The sequence below is a fragment of the Chiloscyllium plagiosum genome, unplaced genomic scaffold, assembly GCF_037043375.1.
Source record: "Chiloscyllium plagiosum isolate Xiang-an unplaced genomic scaffold, Cpla_swu_hap1 HiC_scaffold_47, whole genome shotgun sequence".
NCBI classification, from domain to species: domain Eukaryota; kingdom Metazoa; phylum Chordata; class Chondrichthyes; order Orectolobiformes; family Hemiscylliidae; genus Chiloscyllium; species Chiloscyllium plagiosum.
In genome coordinates, this window is record NW_028270185.1 from 22,417,473 (window position 1) to 22,437,308 (window position 19,836).

At 40.5% G+C, this 19,836-nt stretch overlaps 1 protein-coding gene across 10 annotated transcripts in view; it reads right to left on the reverse strand.

The window, feature by feature from the left end:
- The window catches only part of LOC122542904 (uncharacterized), a 140,707-nt gene that overhangs the window by 76,656 nt on the left and 44,215 nt on the right, over nt 1-19,836 (reverse strand). For 8 of the 10 annotated variants that reach the window (XR_015754711.1, XM_087983969.1, XM_087983968.1 and 5 more), the window contains 4 exons: nt 18,943-19,057; nt 7,893-8,326; nt 6,945-7,092; nt 1,174-1,473 (listed from right to left, as the gene is read on the reverse strand). Coding sequence is in view for 9 of the 10 variants with exons in the window: in XM_087983969.1 (XP_087840095.1) it covers nt 1,174-1,473; nt 6,945-7,092; nt 7,893-8,326; nt 18,943-19,057 (997 nt within the window). In the remaining variant the exon portion in view is untranslated. The remainder of the gene's footprint in view (nt 1-1,173; nt 1,474-6,944; nt 7,093-7,892; nt 8,327-18,942; nt 19,058-19,836) is intronic. The other 2 variants (XM_087983967.1, XM_087983966.1) reach the window with 2 other exon arrangements.

Consider the following 19,836-nt stretch of genomic DNA (forward strand, 5'->3'; position numbering starts at 1 on the left):
ACCATCAAGTCCCCTAAGAATCTTGAAAGTTTCAATATGCTTTCCTCTCATTCTTCTAAATTCTAATGAGTACAAGCCCAACTTACTCAACTGCTCATTAGAAAATCCCTCCATAACTGGAATCAACTTACTGAATCCTCTCTGACTGCCTCCAATGTCAGTATCTTATGATGGAGAAGTTGTTTCCCTGTGTGGGAGAGTCTAGTACCAGAGGGAGTAATCTCAGAATAATGACTCACACATTAAAGACATTGACGAAGAGTAATTCTTCTGATGGCAGTGAATCTATGGAACTTTTTACTGCAGAGGGCTGTTGAGGCTGGGTCATTAAGTACATTCAAGGCTGAGACAGACACATTTCTAATCAGTAAAAGAATTAGGATTATAGGGAAAAGGCAGGAAAAGTGACTGAAGATTATCAAATCAGCCATAGTCCCACCGAATGGCAAAGCAAAGCTAATGGACTGCATGGCCTACTTCTGAACATTCAGCTTATGGTTTTACTTTCTTAGTTATCTTTGCATCTTTAGCAAATTTGGCAACCAACACAGCACCAAGAAAACATTTGCAACTGCAGCACCACAGACCTGAAACATTAAGTCGTTCTCTCTCCAGTGATGGTACCTTACCAGCTGATAACTTCCAACATGGTTTTATATATTTTACACCATACTTTATATACAACTTGTTGCTAATCAAAACAGCAATCACAATGAAATGAGTACACTGTTTTCTGGCTATCATTTCCTCCATCTGAAAACATTGATTTTAATTTAGATATATTTTGACTGAATTTAGTGTGGCTATTTAAATATGTAATTTACCAGATAGGTCCTGAACTGCTGACTCACGACATGAAACAATGAAGTTCTTTCTTCCTCACACGATGTACATCATCTTTTCAAATACTCCACCATTTGTTAAATAACAAATGGCAAAGCATGTGCACACCTCATCACCCCGCAAGAGAAAGAGAGCACTTGCTCAGGAGGGCACGTGCATGCCATAGGAGGGTTGCAGACACCTTTGTTGGCACTTCTGCTATTCAAGAGGCTTACCGTTGAATAATTAATAAGGTGCTGTAAATGATGTGGGGTACACATAGACATGTGTGCAATGCACTCACACATACACCAGTTGGCTTGGACAAATCGTCTTGAATCTTAAACCTACCTGAAGACAATCCAGAAGAATTAGTCTTACACAATAGGTAACGGGTTGTAGGAGCAGCTGATGTCTCAGGTTTATTTCCAGATGCAACAGAATTCATAAAGCAGTTTGGAGTTGGTGTTGCAGTAGTATTGGTCAGGATTGTACTCAAAGCCCCAATTCTCTGGAATGTAGTGACTGCAGATCTAATAGGAGAGGGGGCTTTGGACACATTTTTCACAGTAGTGTCAGTAGCTGCAATGGAAACTCCTTGTTCCCTTTTCTGTGCTGTAATCACTGGAAATGACTGAGCTTTACCTTCTGCTGCAGAAAAAAAATTGGAATTTGAAGGTAAAGACAAAATACTGTAGTATCAATATTGTAATTTCTTGCTGTAATTAACTTAATTACATATACACAACTTTTTAAAATTAATTCATAGAATGTATGTGTTGCTGAGAAGGATGTATTTGAGAAATTGGTGGCAAGGCTCCTTCCCTCAAACATACAGCTGTTCAGAATGCATGTACCAGAATTTCAACTCAGCAACAGTAAAGAAACAGCAATATATTTGCAAGTCAAGATGGAACATGATATGTAGGTTGTGCAATTTCACTTACTATGCTGCCCCGGTTTTTTTTAATAGAAGAAGTTACAAGTGTGGAAGGTGCTGTTGAAGGAACTTAGTAATTTATTGCTGGAGTTTTGTTAATGGTATGTTCTGCTATCATAACGTTCTGGTGATGGAGGGACTGAATGGTAAAGGGTGGATGAGGTGTTATCGAGCAGGCTTTTCTTTTCCAGATGATATCAAGCTTCAAACGGGTTAGGACTGCACTCATTTACACAACAGGACAGCATTCAATCACACTCTTGACTTACTGATTTATATATGTTGCACAACTGATGTATAAACATTAGCAGCAATGGCACTGGTGACGATGATGTGTTACTTGACACTGCGTAGGCCATGAGAACACTGAAACAGGAGGTGATCATTTAGACTGTGAAACCCGTTGACTATTCAATGAGATCACACCTGATGTGCAACTTAACTCCACACACTTGCCTCTGTCGCACATCATGATCAACAAATAATTAACTGAGCATTTATATGAGTGTTCAACATTTCTGCCAACCTTTGTGTGTTTAAGTGTTTCCTAATTTCACCACCAGAGTCTTTTTCTCAGGCACTGCTAGAGTGTCCCAACTAGTGGAAATAGTTTCACTCCAACGACTTATTGTGAAAACATTAACAAATCATTTTTTAATTTTCTAAATTCCAGGCAATACAATCCTTGCTTACGTAACCTTGTTCATACGTAACCATTAGAATCCAGTCTGGTAAATCCATGCTGCCCTCCCTCCAAAGGTAACTACATCCTTCCTCAGGTATGCTACTTCAATTTGCAGCCTGGTCTAATTAGGGCTTCCTGTCGCAGAAGCAGGATTTCCATCCCTTGATATTTTAGTCCACTAAATAACTAGAAAATTGAAAGTATTAAGGTACAAAACCCAAAGAAACATGGCCTTACACAGGACAAGAAAGAAACAACCACCTCCAATCCCAACCACATACTAATCCCAAAGTTAGAAAACATTTTGCAACATCTTATAATCTCTCTTGACCATAAGCCCGGTCTCGAATTTGTCAACATAATTTGTTTTTATAAAACAGTCCCCTGTGAAATGACAAACAAGTAGACCATTAAAATGAAAAGCATTTTTAATACAAAGTAGCATACAAGGAGAGCTTAGTCATCAGATTTTGTACACTAGCTAAAAATGAATGGGTACAGTAGTAGTTTGAAAGCTTAAATATTTGCAGTAATTCAGAGTCTCAGATTTTCACTTCATAACAAATAGTACGCTGTTTAATCCCAAGAGCCTGCTTCACCAATATATTAGACCATGACTGCAATTTTGAATTAAAGTCCAACCTCGACAGCTTCTTTTTATTCAATCCAGCATCATTCTGACGAATCTACACTGCATCAACTCAAAGACCAATATAATCGTCCTGAGGTGCACTGCCAAAATTGAATGCAATTATGCCAGGTGATGTCTGATAGTTACACTATAAATTCCACTTTTTTACATTCCAGCATCCTCGAGTAAAAGGCGATTGTTTCATCTGCTTTGTTAATTTTTTCTGTACTTATCCAATTAATCATTTCTGTACTTCAAGTTATTCTTCTCATTCATGGATCCTAGCAGGTCACCATTTAAGAAACTTATATTCTTAGATCCAAGATGGATGACCTCAATTTCTCATATTGAACTTCATTTGCTCACTGATTTATTCAGAGTTGTCCCCTCTCATTCTTCTGCTCTCACCTGCACTATTCATTTTGCTACCTAAAACATCAGTGCCTTTTATTTTTACCTTAAAAGGCTCACTTTGCAAATTTCTCAGTTTTTAAAGAAAGGTTTATTGCCAATGAATATAGTTATTCAAACTTGTTTGTTTGGTAAATACAATGGATAAACTAACAATGCTGTCAATGTAAATTAGGGGTGGGCAGTAAGTATCGGCTTTTTAAAAGAAAACGTCCTCAGCTTGTCAGGTTCAAGGCATTTCAAGGTTCTTTAAAACTAATGAATTTTCTCTCGACTGCCTACTGGCATCTTTTGGGCAAATATTTACAGCTGGCATGTTGTATAGTAAACAAAATGACAAATCAAAAAAAATCCTGTTGCGATTATTTGAGGGAATATCAACTGAGCAGAACTCCCATCTGCCCTTCTAACAGTACCAGAGTTACAGTTACAGTTACAATGAACTATCCTTTCTATAGCAGGGTAACCAGAACTGTACATAGTACTCCAAAAGTGGCCTCGCTAATGTCCTGTACAATCTCAACTCCCACATTGTGGTCTGAGCAATGAAGGCAAACATGCTAAATACTTTCTTAACCAACCTGGCTACCTGTGATGCAACTTTCAAAGAATAATGTTCCTGAACCCCTATGTCTCTGTTCTATAACACTACTCAGGGGACCCTTCCATTAACTGTGTAAGCCCTGCTCTTATTCGTTTTATGAAATTGCAGCACCTCGCATTTATCTAAATTAACTTCCATCTGTCCCCCGTCAGTCCACTGCCCCAATTGATCACGATCCTTTTGTAATCTTACATAACCTCCTTTACTGTCCACTATACCTCCAATTTTGGTGTCATCTGCAAACTTACTACCTATACTTCCTATGTTCACATCCAAATCATTTATATAAATGACTAGAAGCAGTGGACCCAGCACCGAACCTTGTGGCATGTCACTGGTCACAGGCATCCAGTCTGAAAAACCACCCTCCACTACCACCTTTGTTTTCTACCATCAAGCTGATTTTCTATCCATTTGGCAAGCCCTCCCTGAATCCCATGTGATCTAAATTTGCTAATCAGTCTACCGTGCAGAACCTTGTCAAAGGCTTTACTAATGTCTCTGTAGACAATGTTTACCGTTGTGTGCTCATCTATCTTTTTGGTCATGTCCTCAAAAAAAACTCAATCAAGTTTGTAAAACATGATTTCCTACACACACAGCCATGATGACAAACCCTAATCCTAATCAGTCCTTGCCTCTCCAAATGCATGGAAATCCTGTGTGTCAGAACCCCTCCAACCCAAACTTGCTCACCACTGATGTCAGATTTACCAGTCTAGAGTTCCAAGCTTCTCCTTACAGCATTTCTTAAATAAAGACACAACATTAGTCACGCTCCAGTCCTTTGGCAACAGTTACAGTTACAATGAACTGTAACTCTGTCTGCTAAGGTTAAAATTACATCATGACAACTGCAATAGCAAAATCTTCAGTTTTGCACTAAAATCCAGCTCAATTCAGAGCAACGTTTGAAATATGTACAGTATTAAACCAAACGTACTCTTACGTAAACTCCTGAAACCACTTGAGATGTATTTCTACTTGAACTATAACTTGTGTGATATGTTGTTGGTGTCACAAATAAATCAGAAAGCTCATTTACATGTATTCAAATTTAAGACCAAAAGGTTTAAAGATGAGAATATAGCCCCTTAAATGATGAACATCCTGTGTGAAACCACAAGAGATGGGAGATACACTAAATGAATAGTTTGCATCAGTATTTACTGTGGAGAAAGACAAGTTGGCTCAGGAACTCAGGAAATTAAGTACTGAGTTCTTGAGAACAGTCCACATCACAGAAGAGGTGATGGAGGTCTTAGAAAATATAAAAGGTGGATAAATCTTCAGGACCTGATCAAGTGCATCCCAGGACATTGTGGGAAGCTAAGGAAGAAAGCAGAGATATTCATACCAATTACAGCTGCAGGTTTGTTGCCAAAGGACTGGAGCGTGACTAATGTTGTGTCTTTATTTAAGAAATGCTGTAAGGAGAAGCTTGGAACTCTAGACTGGTAAATCTGACATCAGTGGTGAGCAAGTTTGGGTTGGAGGGGTTCTGACACACAGGATTTCCATGCATTTGGAGAGGCATGGACTGATTAGGATTAGGGTTTGTCATCATGGCTGTGTGTGTAGGAAATCATGTTTCACAAACTTGATTGAGTTTTTTTTGAGGACATGACCAAAAAGATAGATGAGCACACAACGGTAAACATTGTCTACAGAGACATTAGTAAAGCCTTTGACAAGGTTCTGCACGGTAGACTGATTAGCAAATTTAGATCACATGGGATTCAGGGAGAGCTTGCCAAATGGATAGAAAATCAGCTTGATGGTAGAAAACAAAGGTGGTAGTGGAGGGTGGTTTTTCAGACTGGATGCCTGTGACCAGTGACATGCCACAAGGTTCGGTGCTGGGTCCACTGCTTCTAGTTATTTATATAAATGATTTGGATGTGAACATAGGAAGTATAGGTAGTAAGTTTGCAGATGACACCAAAATTGGAGGTATAGTGGACAGTAAAGGAGGTTATGTAAGATTACAAAAGGATCGTGATCAATTGGGGCAGTGGACTGACGGGGGACAGATGCAAGTTAATTTAGATAAATGCGAGGTGCTGCAATTTCATAAAACAAATAAGAGCAGGGCTTACACAGTTAATGGAAGGGTCTCCTGAGTAGTGTTATAGAACAGAGACATAGGGATTCAGGAACATTATTCTTTGAAAGTTGCATCACAGGTAGCCAGGTTGGTTAAGAAAATATTTAGCATGTTTGCCTTCATTGCTCAGACCACAATGTGGGAGTTGAGATTGTACAGGACATTGGCGAGGCCACTTTTGGAGTACTATGTACAGTTCTGGTTACCCTGCTATAGAAAGGATAGTATGAAATTGGAAAAACTGGGTTAAAGATTTCTAAGGATGTTGCCAGGACTGGAGGATTTGAGTTATGAGGAGAGGCTGAATAGCCTGTGACTTTTCTCACTAGAACGGAGGTTGAGAAGTAACCTACAGAATCATGAGGGACATAGTTAAGGTGAAGAGCAAAGGTTCTTTCTCTGAGGTGGGGGATTTCAAAACTAGACAGCATATTTTTAAGAAGAGAGGAGAAAGATTTAAAAAGGGACCTGAGGAGCAACCTTTTCACATTCAGGATAATTTGTATGCAAAATGAATTGTCAGAGGAAGTATTAGATGCAGGTACAGACTCACTATTTAAAAGACATTTGGAAAGGTAACATGATTAGCAAAGGCTTAGAGGGATATGGGCTAAACAGAGGCAAGTGGGACGAGTTTAGTTTGGCAAACTTGGCCGACATTGACAAGTTGCACCAAAGGGTCTGCTTCCATGCTGTATATGACCCGATTACTCTAAGTATCAAAACTAAAGTACATTTACTCACCAGTAAGTCTGTTGGATGGGTTGGTTGTGCAACTGGTTTCACTTGGGCTCTTTTCTGGTGAGGAGACACTTTTCTCTAAATCCATTACAACATGAACTGAAGAATCAAGCTGTTCGACTTTTGTTTGCTTAGAACTGTCTTTAGAGACCTAAAGCAGGAGAGACAAACACAAAAAATAGGAAATCAGAAAACAGGTAAATGAGAAATTATTTAAAAAAATGTCTGCAAGCACTCTACCAAGTTTACTTCATCCCATATGTCGGGCAAACAAAGGAACAAAGCATTCTCCTTGGTAGAATAAAGCTGAGACAAGGGACAGATTAACATTTTCAACAGAAAATGCATAACAAACTTTTCAAAGTTTGATGATCCAACTTTCTAATGCTGTGCAACCATCTGAATTATGCCACCAGTAAAGAAAGACCATGTAATTTTGAACAGTTTTCTCTGTCAGTGCACACGCTATGCTCCTGGGTCTTGGTTATCACAATTCTATAACCAGCTGCTACCATGTTTCCTCACTTTGGAGATGCCAAAGAAAAATACTAAGGTTGCTCAATTTCCAATTGCAATAAACAAACTAAGCTGCTGGAAATCACTTCAGCTGATGAAATTAATTTTATTAAATACACAAAGATTCACAATCAGTCAACTCGAGGCTCAGGAATTCTAACCTGGATAATAAAAATGCAACATACTCCACACATCATTAAATTACCAACCAGCTTTGCATACTGGAAAGAGAATCTTTGAACAGATCACGTTAAGTTTTACCAATATTTGATGAAGATACTGAACATGTTTAGGTAGGACAACGCAGTGTATAGTTTTTAAGAGAACAGGAGGAGGAAACCTACCAGAACAAATTGTTGGCACAGCATTTCCCCCCCCAATCCCACCCCTTGCACAAACCGTAGCAGGGAGGACAAGTAAAAATTAAGCTCTCACCTTGGATATTAAATTATTCAGCTTTGTTTTGAAGGCAGAATTGCCAACCACAGCTTCAATCACCATATTCTGCACCAGGGGCCTAATACATCCATGTTCAGAATCTGAGACATTTTGGATCGTTGCTCTCACATCAATCCTCTTCTTCGGTGGAAATAAAGTTCCATCACTTTTTTCCAAATTAATCTCGTAATTGTCCAATCGCTGTATCAAGGGAAGTTTATTGGCCATAGCACACTCAGCAATTAACTTAATAATCTTAACACGACTTTCATTCCAATTACAGTAGGAGATGACTTCAACAACCTTTGAAGCAGTCGATCGGTTTGTTGTTGTTGATGGATGCTCCATTACTGAAGATGGATCTATTGTGGTTTGGGAAGTAGACTCAATTCGGAGGTTTCTTGGTTCTGATTTCTCAGCATTCTTATCATCTAAGGAGGGGAAAAGCATACCAAAAATGAAAATATCAGGTAGAGGAAAAGGGAGAGCAGAATCTAGAACAAACAAAATGAAATCATAGAATCAGAGTACAAAAGAGACCCTTCAGCTGTTGGGTCTTTACTGCCAAAAAATACACTGCTACCTACACTAGTGCCTACACTAAATGAATAAAAGTTCTGAAATCTTTGTCTGAACCTACATCTATTCCAAAATGTTTCTCATGATAAAGGAAAAAGAGAAATAATACAAACATGAAATGACTATTTAGGTGAGAGCTACTCTTCAACCAAGGATTAGAGTGTACACAAGGCAGCCTACAGTCTGGGAAAGTTGTTGGTTATAGAGAAATAGGTTTACTGTTATCAACTAAAATGGTTTGAAGGAATGACTGAGATCTCATGTAATGACGGAACAGATGATGGACATATTAATTAATATGGTTTGAAATGGTGTATAAACATGGGAAGCTAGTAATTAGTGGGGTGAGTGTCTGATGGAATGTGGCTAACTGACAAAGTTCTCAAAAGTGTGGATTTGAATTATGTCTGTTTAAATGGTTATCTACAGAGGCAAGAAAGGAAAAGTAGGTACAGTAATTAAAAATCATACAGACAAGACAGATTTCAGGAATGATGAGAATAGATGCAGGAGAGACCAGTCAGGAATTTGGTGGTTGGCAAACACTCCACTCCGGCACGTGGACCAAAATAAGTCCAAAATATAATGTTCGTCCTGTCAACATTACAAAGAAAACATTAATTTTCTCCCAGAGCAGCACTCCAGCTTTCTTCTATTAACGCAATGCGTGATGTGGGGTCAGGTTTAATTTGAAAACCACATACTCCCTTACATCGAAGCCAAAATATATTCACAGGTCTACTTCACAGAAGTATCTAAGATGTGCAATTTACGTCCATGAAGTATGTTAGTAACAGAACGTATGAATTAGAAGCAGGAGTAGCCCTCCTTATTGAATGTTCCACCATTCAATAAGAACAGTGATCGAGTGTGGCTTCAACTTCACTTTAGTGTTTGCTCTCCACAATCTGAAATTCGCTGGACAATCAAAAATCTAACTCTGTTTTTGAATAAATTTAATGATGCAGCCTTCACTGCTCCCACATTCTTGGCAGCAAAAAACATTGCTCATCTGTCTTAAAATAAGGCATCAGTGGTAGGCAAGGTGTTGGACAGAATACTTAGGGACAGCATCAATCAACAGTTGGACAGTCTAGGTGTGATTAGGGATAGTCAGCATGGATTTGGACGTAGGAAGTCACGTCTGATAAATCTTTTAGAGTTTTTCTAAGAGGTAACCAAGAGGATAGATGAGGTTAGGGCAGTAGATGTTGTCTACATGGGTAGCATGGGATCCAGGGAGAGCTAGCTAAGTGGATTCAACATTGGCTCAATGGCAGGAAGCAGAGGGTGATGGTTGAAGGTTGTTTCTTGGACTGAAGGCCTGTGACTAGTGAAGTGCCACGGGGTGGGTGCTGGGCCCTTTGATATTTGTTATTTACATAAATGATCTGGTTGTGAAATTTGAAAGGGTTCAGAAAAGATTTACAAGGATGCTGCCAGGGTTGGAGGATTTGAGCTATAGGGAGAGGTTGATCAGGCTGGAGCTGTTTTCCCTGGAGCGTCGCAGGCTGAAGGGTGACCTTATAGAGGTTTATAAAATCATGAGGGGCATGGTTAGGATAAATTGACAAAGTCTCTTCCCTCGGGTGAGGGAGTCCAGAACTAGAGGGCATAGGTTTAGGGTGAGAGGGGAAAGACATAAAAGAGATCTAAAGGGCAACTTTTTCACACAGAGGATGGTACGTGTATGGAATGAGCTGCTGAAGGAAGTGATGGAGGCTAGTACAATTGCAACATTTAAGAGGCATCTGGATGGGTATACGAACAGGAAGGGTTTGGATACATATGGACCAGGTGCTGGCAGGTGGGACTAGACTGGGTTGGGATATCTGGTCGGCATGGACGAGTTGGACCGAAGGGTCTGTTTCCATGCTGTACAGCTCTATGAGTCTATGTGAATGCACATGGCATGATTACGAAGTTTACAGATGATACAAAATTAGAAGGTATTATTGAGTGAGGAAGGTTTAAAAAATTACAGAGGGATCTTGATCAGATGGGGAAGTGGGCTGAGGATTGCCAAATGCAATTCAATACAGATAAGTGTGAGGTGTTGCACTTGGAAAAGTCAAACCAAAGTAGGACCTATGCAGTTAATGGTAAGGTCCTGAGGAGTGTTGTGGAACAGAGGGAGCTAGGAGTACAAAGTACATAGTTCTTTGAAAGTGGCGTCACAGGTAGACAGGTTGATGAAGGAGGCATTTAGCATACTGGCCTTCATTAATTGAGGCACTGAGTATAGGAGTTGAGACGTCATGTTACATTGTATAAGTCGTTAGTGAGACCACACGTTGAGTATTGCGTATAGTTTTGGTCACCCTGTTATAGGAAAGACATACTTAAACTAGAAAGAGTGCAAAGATGATTTATCAGGATGTTGCCAGGACTAGCAGGCCAGAGTTATAGGGAGAGATTGGCCAGAATAGAACTTTATTCTTTGGAATGTGGGAGAATGAGAGGTGACGTTATTGAGGCATATAAAATCATGAGGGGCATGGATAGGATGAATGCATATAGTTTTCAGCATCCCTGGGAAAAAGACTATCCTGTAAGTTCCAACCAGATTCCTACTCAAGCTTCTAAAGTCCACTGCGTACAGACTTAGTAATCCCAACTTATCATATGAAAGCCCTTCATCCCTGGAATCATTCCTGTAAACCTCCGTTGCACCACTTCCAACATAAGCATATCTTTCCTTTAGATACAGGGCGTAAAACAGCACTCAACATTCCAAATTTCATCTGATCAGAGCTTTATACACCCTCAGCAGTACATCTCTGTTCTTTAATTCTAGCCTTCTTGTAATTAAGGCAACATTGTGTTGTCTTCCTAACTACATCCCGGAATGGGATTGCAATTTTAAAACCTTGACATATGAACAATTCCTGTACTTTATACTGTCCTGCATTGTGTTCCAACTTGTATATAAATCAAATGGTGATTGACTCAAGAATGGAACATACTTGCAAAAAGGGACTGTGCCTATATTCCTTCTAATGCAATTACATCCTTTCCTGAATAAGGAATCTTTCCTAAACCAAAACAGAATTCAAAGGATGGTCTCACCAACCCTGAACAAATATAGCAAAACTTTGTTACTTTTATATTTTATTTCCCTTGCAATAAACAACATTCACTTTGCTTTCCTAATTGCTTGCTCTATCTGAAATCTAACACTGTGATCCATTTGTACAATCCGTCAATTTTCTTTTTATACTCAATCTGCCAAACTTAACCTGTCATATTCACTTGCAAAGTTCTTTCATAACTTACGAATTGACGTACCTTAGTCTATTCAGTAAATTTAGCAAACCATACATCGGTCCTTTCATCCAGTTCGTTGGTAAAGATTATAAATAGTTGAGCCCAGCACTGATCCCTATGGTACTTTTTACATCTTACCAACCTGAAAATAATGTATTTATCTAAATTCCCTGCTTCTGTTACATAATTAATGCTCTATCTATGCTAATGTACTGCACTTTGAGCTCTTATTTTGTGTAATAACCTTTAATGTGGCACCTTGTCAAATACATTATGCATATCCAAGTGCACCACATCAACAGGTTTCTCTTTTCCACTCTCCCTATAAGAAGTAATAAATCTTTTTCCTGTGTTTCCTTTTACTTGGAATGTATCTTTACTGAATATTTTGAAATCTCACTTGACCAAATTTCCAAATTAATCTTAGCCAGTTCTATTTCATATCCTTGTCCTTAAATTTAAAACACTTCTCAAACTTACTTCTAAACCTCAAATGGAAGTAGAGCCAAGAACAAGTTTGGGCACGTGACAAGTCAAGACACCTAACACTTGATGAGAAACAGATCTTTGTGTTCTTTACAAAGAAATAGCAATCAAAACCACGTATTGAGCTCACTAAATCAGCAGAACACAAGAATGTGGTGTGGATTTCTGAGAGTCCACAAGAGTCCTCCTGGTGGACTGCAAGTTAGTCCAAAGTACAACAGAGTCTGAGTATGCAAGACTTACTGGTGTAGCTCCAAAGCACCTGCTGCCATTACCAACAAATAACTGAGATCACATTTCAATACCACACAAGCTGGAAATAAAAGAGGACCCAGCTGAATTTTGAATTTGATAAAAGACTGAAGCCCTCTAGTTTACAATTTGTTATCAATTTAATGTTGAACATCAGCATGACTCTTCTGGGAGCAGAGGAGGACCAATTCCAATACCGAACAACCCAGATGGCCTCCTTCTTCAAAGACCGCAATTTCCCCTCAGACGTGGTTGACGATGCTCTCCACCGCATCTCCTCCACTTCCTGCTCCTCCGCCCTTGAACCCCGCCCCTCCAATCGCCACCAGGACAGAACCCTACTGGTCCTCACCTACCATCCCACCAACCTCCAGATACGTCGTATCATCCTTCGTCATTTCCGCCACCTCCAAACAGACCCCACCACCAAGGATATATTTCCCTCCCCTCCCCTATCAGTGTTCTGGAAAGACCACTCCCTCTGCGACTCCCTCGTCAGGTCCACACCCAACAACCCAACCTCCACTCCCGGCACCTTCCCCTACAACTGCAAGAAATGCAAAACTTGCGCCCACACCTCCCCCCTCACTTCCCTCCAAGGCCCCAAAGGATCCTTCCATATCCGTCACAAATTCACCTGCACCTCCACACACGTCATTTACTGCATCCGCTGCACCCGATGTGGCCTTCTCTACTTTGGGGAGACAGGCTGCCTACTTGCGGAACGTTTCAGAGAACACCTCTGGGACACCCGCACCAACCAACCCAACCGCCCCGTGGCTGAACACTTTAACTCCCCCTCCCATTCCACCAAGGACATGCAGGTCCTTGGCCTCCTCCATCGCCAGACCATGGCAACACGACGCCTGGAGGACGAGCCCCTCATCGTCCGCCTAGGAACCCTCCAACCACAAGGGATGAATGCAGATTTCCCGAGCTTCCTCATTTCCCCTCCCCCCACCTTATCTCAGTCCCAACCCTCGGACTCAGCACCACCTTCTTGACCTGCAATCTTCTTCCTGACCTCTCCGCCCCCACCCCCTCTCCGGCCTATCACCCTCACCTTAACCTCCTTCCACCTTTCGCATTCCCAACGCCACTCCCCCAAGTCCCTCCTCCCTACCTTTTATCTTAGCCTGTTTGGCACACCCTCCTCATTCCTGAAGAAGGGCTTATGCCCGAAATGTCGATTCTCCTGCTCCTTGGACGCTGCCTGACATGCTACGCTTTTCCAGCGTTTTTCAGCTCTGATCTCCAGCATCTGCAGTCCTCACTTTCTCCTAGGAACCATAGATGGTCTGGAGGATCTTTTGCTCTACCTAAGGGATCTGCGATCAAAGACACTTGAGAACCATTGCTCTACATCATTTCATCTAGGAGAATGTGAGGAGAACTTCATCTGGTTCAATAATAATTAATATCCAAAACATTGCCTAGACGTTCCAGCATGTGTGGCAAATAGCCAGCATAGAATACAGACAGGACATTGAAGGAATTCCCTTTGTTACTGTCAATTCAGACTTCACATTCTTTAACATTTACAGCAATAACTTAAAATTACATAATTCATTTAATGCAACAAAACATCCCAAGTCGACAGTTGTTGACACATTTATCATTTTAGTTTTATTTATCATCATCTTTGGTTTGGATCTCTGAACGGAGAGCCACGAAGAGACCTTTGAATTGTGGGTAGCAGCCTGCCTTTGGAAAAAAAACGATAATTGCTTACAAGGCCAGGACTGGAGGTTAACTGCTGATTGAACAAGAATCAAAGAATGCTCGAGACATTATGGTTCCAGAGCTGCAAGATGCTCAAACAGATGGTAGATATTTGAAAGTTAACAGAGGCCTCATAGGGAGGCAGCCAGTCTAACAAGAAACAACCAAGATTGAACTGGATTTTGAACGATTAAAGTCAGAAGGATTGTGCCTGCAAAAGCTACAGGACTGACGTTTCACTGTTTCCTAATTGTCCTCCTATCAACTTACTGTACATTTGGAGAATAGCATCCCAGTATTAAGTAAATATTCCACAGAGCCTACTGGAAGCTAGCTGCATGTTTTGGTGTCTTCAGAAACCAAGCAAGACACAATCGCATTTGCGTGTGATGTTACAGATGTGGAGTCCACTTGAGTGAACTAACCATTTACATTTTATTTTTCTTTTGATTTATCCCTTAACTGTGCCTGTTTGCCATTGAGAGAGTGGGTTTAAATCACAGATATTAATTAGATTATCTTATGGTTTAACTTTGTTCTGCTAAAGCTACTGTATTATTCATAAATTGTTAGTTCTTTTGTTTAAGCTATTATCTGGTGTCTGGTATCAGTTATTCACAAAATCTAGAACTAGTTTTTGAAAAAGTCTGGTTAAGAACCATTGGAGCAATTTTGAGATCATTGCATTTTTAATTTTATTGCATTGTGAATAAAGGGATAGGGAGGCTGATTTGATTTGGCTGTCTTCAATGTTTTAACAGAGTACAGTACTATAAAACAAAACATGACACTGTCATATAAGATAGTAGATCAGATAATTAAAAGCTTGGGTGAGAGGTGGTTTAAGGAGCATCTTTAAGGAAGAAAATTAGATAGTGTGTAGGGAGGCAATTCAGACCTCAAGGCTGAGGCAACTAAAATCCAGGGTGCTCAAGAAGCTGGGGGAGGAGATCTGCAACACACTATCAAAGTAGGAATGAATGAGGCAGTGAAGGAATTTAAAAACAAGAACAAGAATGTTAACATCCAATTGTTGCTTCATGGGCAAACAAGATAGTGTGAATGTTAGCATTTGGACAGCTACATTTTGGGAGATCTCAAGCTTTAAGTTCGTGGAATGTGAAAAATCAGCCAGAGTTATGTTGGAATGGTCAGCAGAGAGATAATGAAGGCATGGATGAAGTCAGGCAGGCAATCTCAGAGAAATGGAAATAGATAATCTTAGTGACAATGCAAATAGGAGTTAAGATGCTCATCGTTGCAAACAAACAAAGTCTTGTTTATTCTCAATCTGTTACCAGGAAAATGGATGTATTTAGCACCGAGGCAATAGACCTTGGAGTAGGATCTGAAAACAATGGCTTCAGGCTTCCTCGCATTTAATCGGAGGAAATTTCTGCTTATCCAGATAAAATTATGCAGAACATAACCTCAACTGGAGTAGTGTGTCCAGCCCTGGGCACCACTTTTCATGCAAGATCTGAAGGTCCTGGAAAGAGTGCAGGAATGATTTCAGCGACCTTCTTCAGACTTGAAAGGTTAACTCTGCTTTCTTTCCACACATTACCAAGCCTGCTGAGATTTTCAGGATTTTCTGATTTTGTTTCTGATTTTCAGCATCCACAGTTCGTTCATTTTTTTTGTTTATGTCAAGGTACAGTGCATTAAAAACAGGGGTGGCCAAACAATGACCATCACCAATAAGTGACACTAATCACCGCCCCTTGACATTCAACATTATTACCATCACTGAATCCCCTCACTGTCAACATCCTTGGGGTTACCATGACCAGAAACTCAACTGGACTCACCACATAAACACAGTGGCTAGAAGAGCAGGTCAAAGACTAGGGATACTGCAGCAAGTAATGCACTTCCTGACACCCCAAAAGTCTATCCACCATCTACAAGGCACAAGTCAGAAGTGTGATGGAATACTCCCCACTTGCCTGGATGGGTGCAGCTCCAACAACACTCAAGAAGCTTGACACCATCCAGGACAAGAGTGGTGCTGGAAAAGCAGGTCAGGCAGCAGCCGAGGCGCAGGAAAATTGACATTTCGGGCAAAAGCCCTTCATCAGGAATGCTGCCTGACCTGTTGTGCTTTTCCAGCACCACTCTAATCTTGACTCTGATCTCCAGCATCTGCAGTCCTCGCTTTCGCCTATCATCCCGGACAAAGCAACCCGCTTGTTTGCCGCCACATCTCCAAACATTCAATCCCCCGACTACCGACGCTCCGTAGCAGCAGTGTATACTATCTACAAGATGTACTGCAGAAATTCACCAGAAATTGGTACAAAATCTCAGTTACAGAAAGAAGAAGATAAACATAGAAATAAATTTTAAAAGTTCAGCACCACAGTCTTTTTAGCATAAAAGTAGAAAAATAAAGAAATAAAGTTAAAATGTCAAACATTACAGTCCTTTCTTGAGCCATGGGTTAGCAGATGCTCCAAGCTGGGCTTCTGGAAGGTTTACTCCCCCTGGAACTGGGCAGGCTTTCCTGTGAAAACCCACATTGGGCTAAAGCCCAACTGGGCACGCCAGGCTTCGCTGCTGCTCACAAGGCTTGATCTGGAATAGTCAGCTCAGATTTGTTAGAGGGAGATCCTGTCGACTAACTGAATTGAGCTTTTTTTGAAAAGTTGACTAAATATATTCATGAGCGAAATGCAATTGATTTACAAGGGCTTGACAAGGTCCGAGGTGGAAGGCTGGTCCAAAAGGTTAGAGCTCATGAAATCCAAGGCAGGTTGGCAAACTGGATCCCAAATTGGCTTATAAATAGGAGGCAAACAGTGATGGTGGGGGTTGCTTTTGTAATTAGAAGCCTGTGACAAGTTGTGTACGACAGAGATTAGTGCTGGGACCCTTGCTGTTACTTCTGAACATTAACAATTTGGATGTGAATGCAGAAGGTTTAATTAGTAAGGTTGCAGATGACATGAAAATTGGGAATGTTGTTGATAGTGAGGAAGATGGTCTTGGGCTACAGTTTGATAGATTGGGCTGTGCAATGGCAGATGGAATTTAATCCTGCTAAGTGTGATGGTGATTGTAGAAGTTTAACAAGGGAAGGAAGCACAAAATGAACGGTAGACACTTAGGGAGTACAGAGGACCAAAGGGCCTAAGTAGATAGGGTGATGAAAAAGGCATACAGGATGATTGCCTTCATTTGCCAGGGCATAGTACAAAGCCACAAGGATGTCTTGTTACAACTTTAGAAAATATTAGTTGGGCCACAGATGGAATACCGTGTGCAGTCCTGGTTGCCAGACTATCAGAAGGATACGATTGCACTGGAGAGGATGGTGAGGAGATTTACAAGGATGTTTCCTGGGATGAAAAATCTTAGTTATCAGGAGAGACTGAATAAGCTGGGCAAGTTTCCCTTGGAGCATAGGAGGCGGAGAGAGTGGATCTGACTGAGGTATATGAAAATATGAGAGCCACAGACAGATCGTGAGAATCTCTTCTCTGTTTCTAACAATAGAGGGTATAAGTTTAGACGAGAAGCAAATAATTTAGAGGAGATCTGAGAATGATTTTTTTTCATCCGGAGGGTCGATTAAATATGGAATGTGCTGTCCGAGAGGGTGGTGGAATGTTTAAGAAGCATCTTTAAGAATGTCAGGACACAGCTGGCTATGGATCAAGTGTAGATAAATAGGATTAGTGCAATCTGGTGTTCATAGAATCACATAATCTCTACAGTATGGAAAGAGGCCATTTAGCCCACCAAGTCTACACTGACCCTCTGAAAAGCATCCTACTCAGACCCACCACCCAACCCTATCTCTGTAACCTACATTTACCACAATTTATCCACCTAGCCTGCACATCCTTGGACACTAGAAGGCAATTTAGTAGGCCAATTCATCTAACCTGCACTCATCTGGACTGTGGGAAGAAACCAGATCACCCAGCAGAAACTCACACCGACACGGGAGAACATGCAAATACCACACAGACAGCCGCCCAATGGCTAGAATCAAACCTGAGACCTTGGCACTGTAAGGCTGCAGTGAGGGGTGCTGATAACCACTGTACCACCATGCCACCCATTGGTCAGCATAGACATGACAGGCTGAAGGACCTATTTCCATGCTGTATGAATCTATGACAACAGCTGGTGGTCAAATTCAATTTAAAAATATGACAAATAAAGCTGGTATCTGTGAAATTTTCATGGTCATTTCATTTGCAAAAACCCATGTTATATCTTCACTATTGTCTTGTAAGGAATTACCACTATTACTCCATTTGGCTTAAATGCTATTTCATAACTGAAGCAATGTGCACTCGAGTTGGTCTCGGTTCAAGAGCTATTAGGGATAAACTACAAATGCTTGCCTTATAAGCACATTCCATGAAATAATAACAAGCTAAAAAAGTTCAAGACACAAGCTGAGAAACAGCTAAATGTTCATCATTTCTACTTGCAACTGCACATTTAAAAACAATCACAAGTAATTCAAGAAAACAGATTTCTGATCTGTGAAATTCTGGCTTTCAGAAACTGTTGGGAAAACTCAGGTGTGGCAGCATCTGTGGACAGAAAGCAGAGTTAACACTTCAGGTCCAGTCACCTTTCTTCAAATGGGTCACTGGACCTGAAAAATTAACTGCTTTCTCCTTGCAGATGCTGCCAAACTTACTGAGATTTCCTAGCAGTTTCTTTTTTTTGTTTCCAGCGTCGATAATTTTTTTTAAATTCTAGTTTTCATTGTCCTTACCTGAAATATAAATTGTCTCAGTTTGATTTATTGAAATGTTGGATTTTTTTCCTCCGTTGGGACTTGATGCCACAGGAACAACCTTAAGGTATGTGGAACCTGATTTCAGCTGTTTCTTGGAAAAAAAGTGAAAGAAAAACATTACACAAAATTCACTCACAAAAGAAGTTCAATGCATCTTTATTTAAGGACAGGAGCCAGCCACTTGTTTGACATTAGCTCCTAATTGGAATCATTCACTCATACATCTTTCCTCTGCTAGCCCCCACATCTTTTAATGTTCTTCATATATCCAACGATCAGTCAAGTTGACAATGGATTCCACCTTCCAGTAACACTAAGTCAAAACTTCTAATGCCTGTACTATTTCTAGTGGTAATGCTCATTTATATTCTTTTGGGTGCCACCATTGAAAATAATCTTTCACTATTAAATAGTAATTTCAAAACTTCTATTGGATCTCTCTTTATCTCCAATAAGCAAAATCACTAAAAACATTTATTAAGAGCCTTATCCCTTTTTCATCCTGCCGCCAACAATACCGTTGTTCCATTATTGCAACACCCATCCTACTCTTTCAAAACAGTCCCTTATGGGACACTGTTTCAAAGGTATAAAACTAACAATTAATGGAAACTTATACAAAGGTGAAAAGAAACTTAACAAATCAAAATAACATTGTCAAGGTGATGATGCACCCGAGTCTTTGCGAAGGCCATGGGTCTCGAAAGGCTTTTATTGTGCGAGTGAACAGTACATGCCCCCTCTCGACAGACACCCAAGCGTGGACACAGCTGCGAAAGAGGAGCAGACAGTCAGGTACAATGATCCCCTCCATGACCTGCTGTTTGGACCTGTTAATGTCCAATTTAGTCAGGCTCAAGAGCAGACACA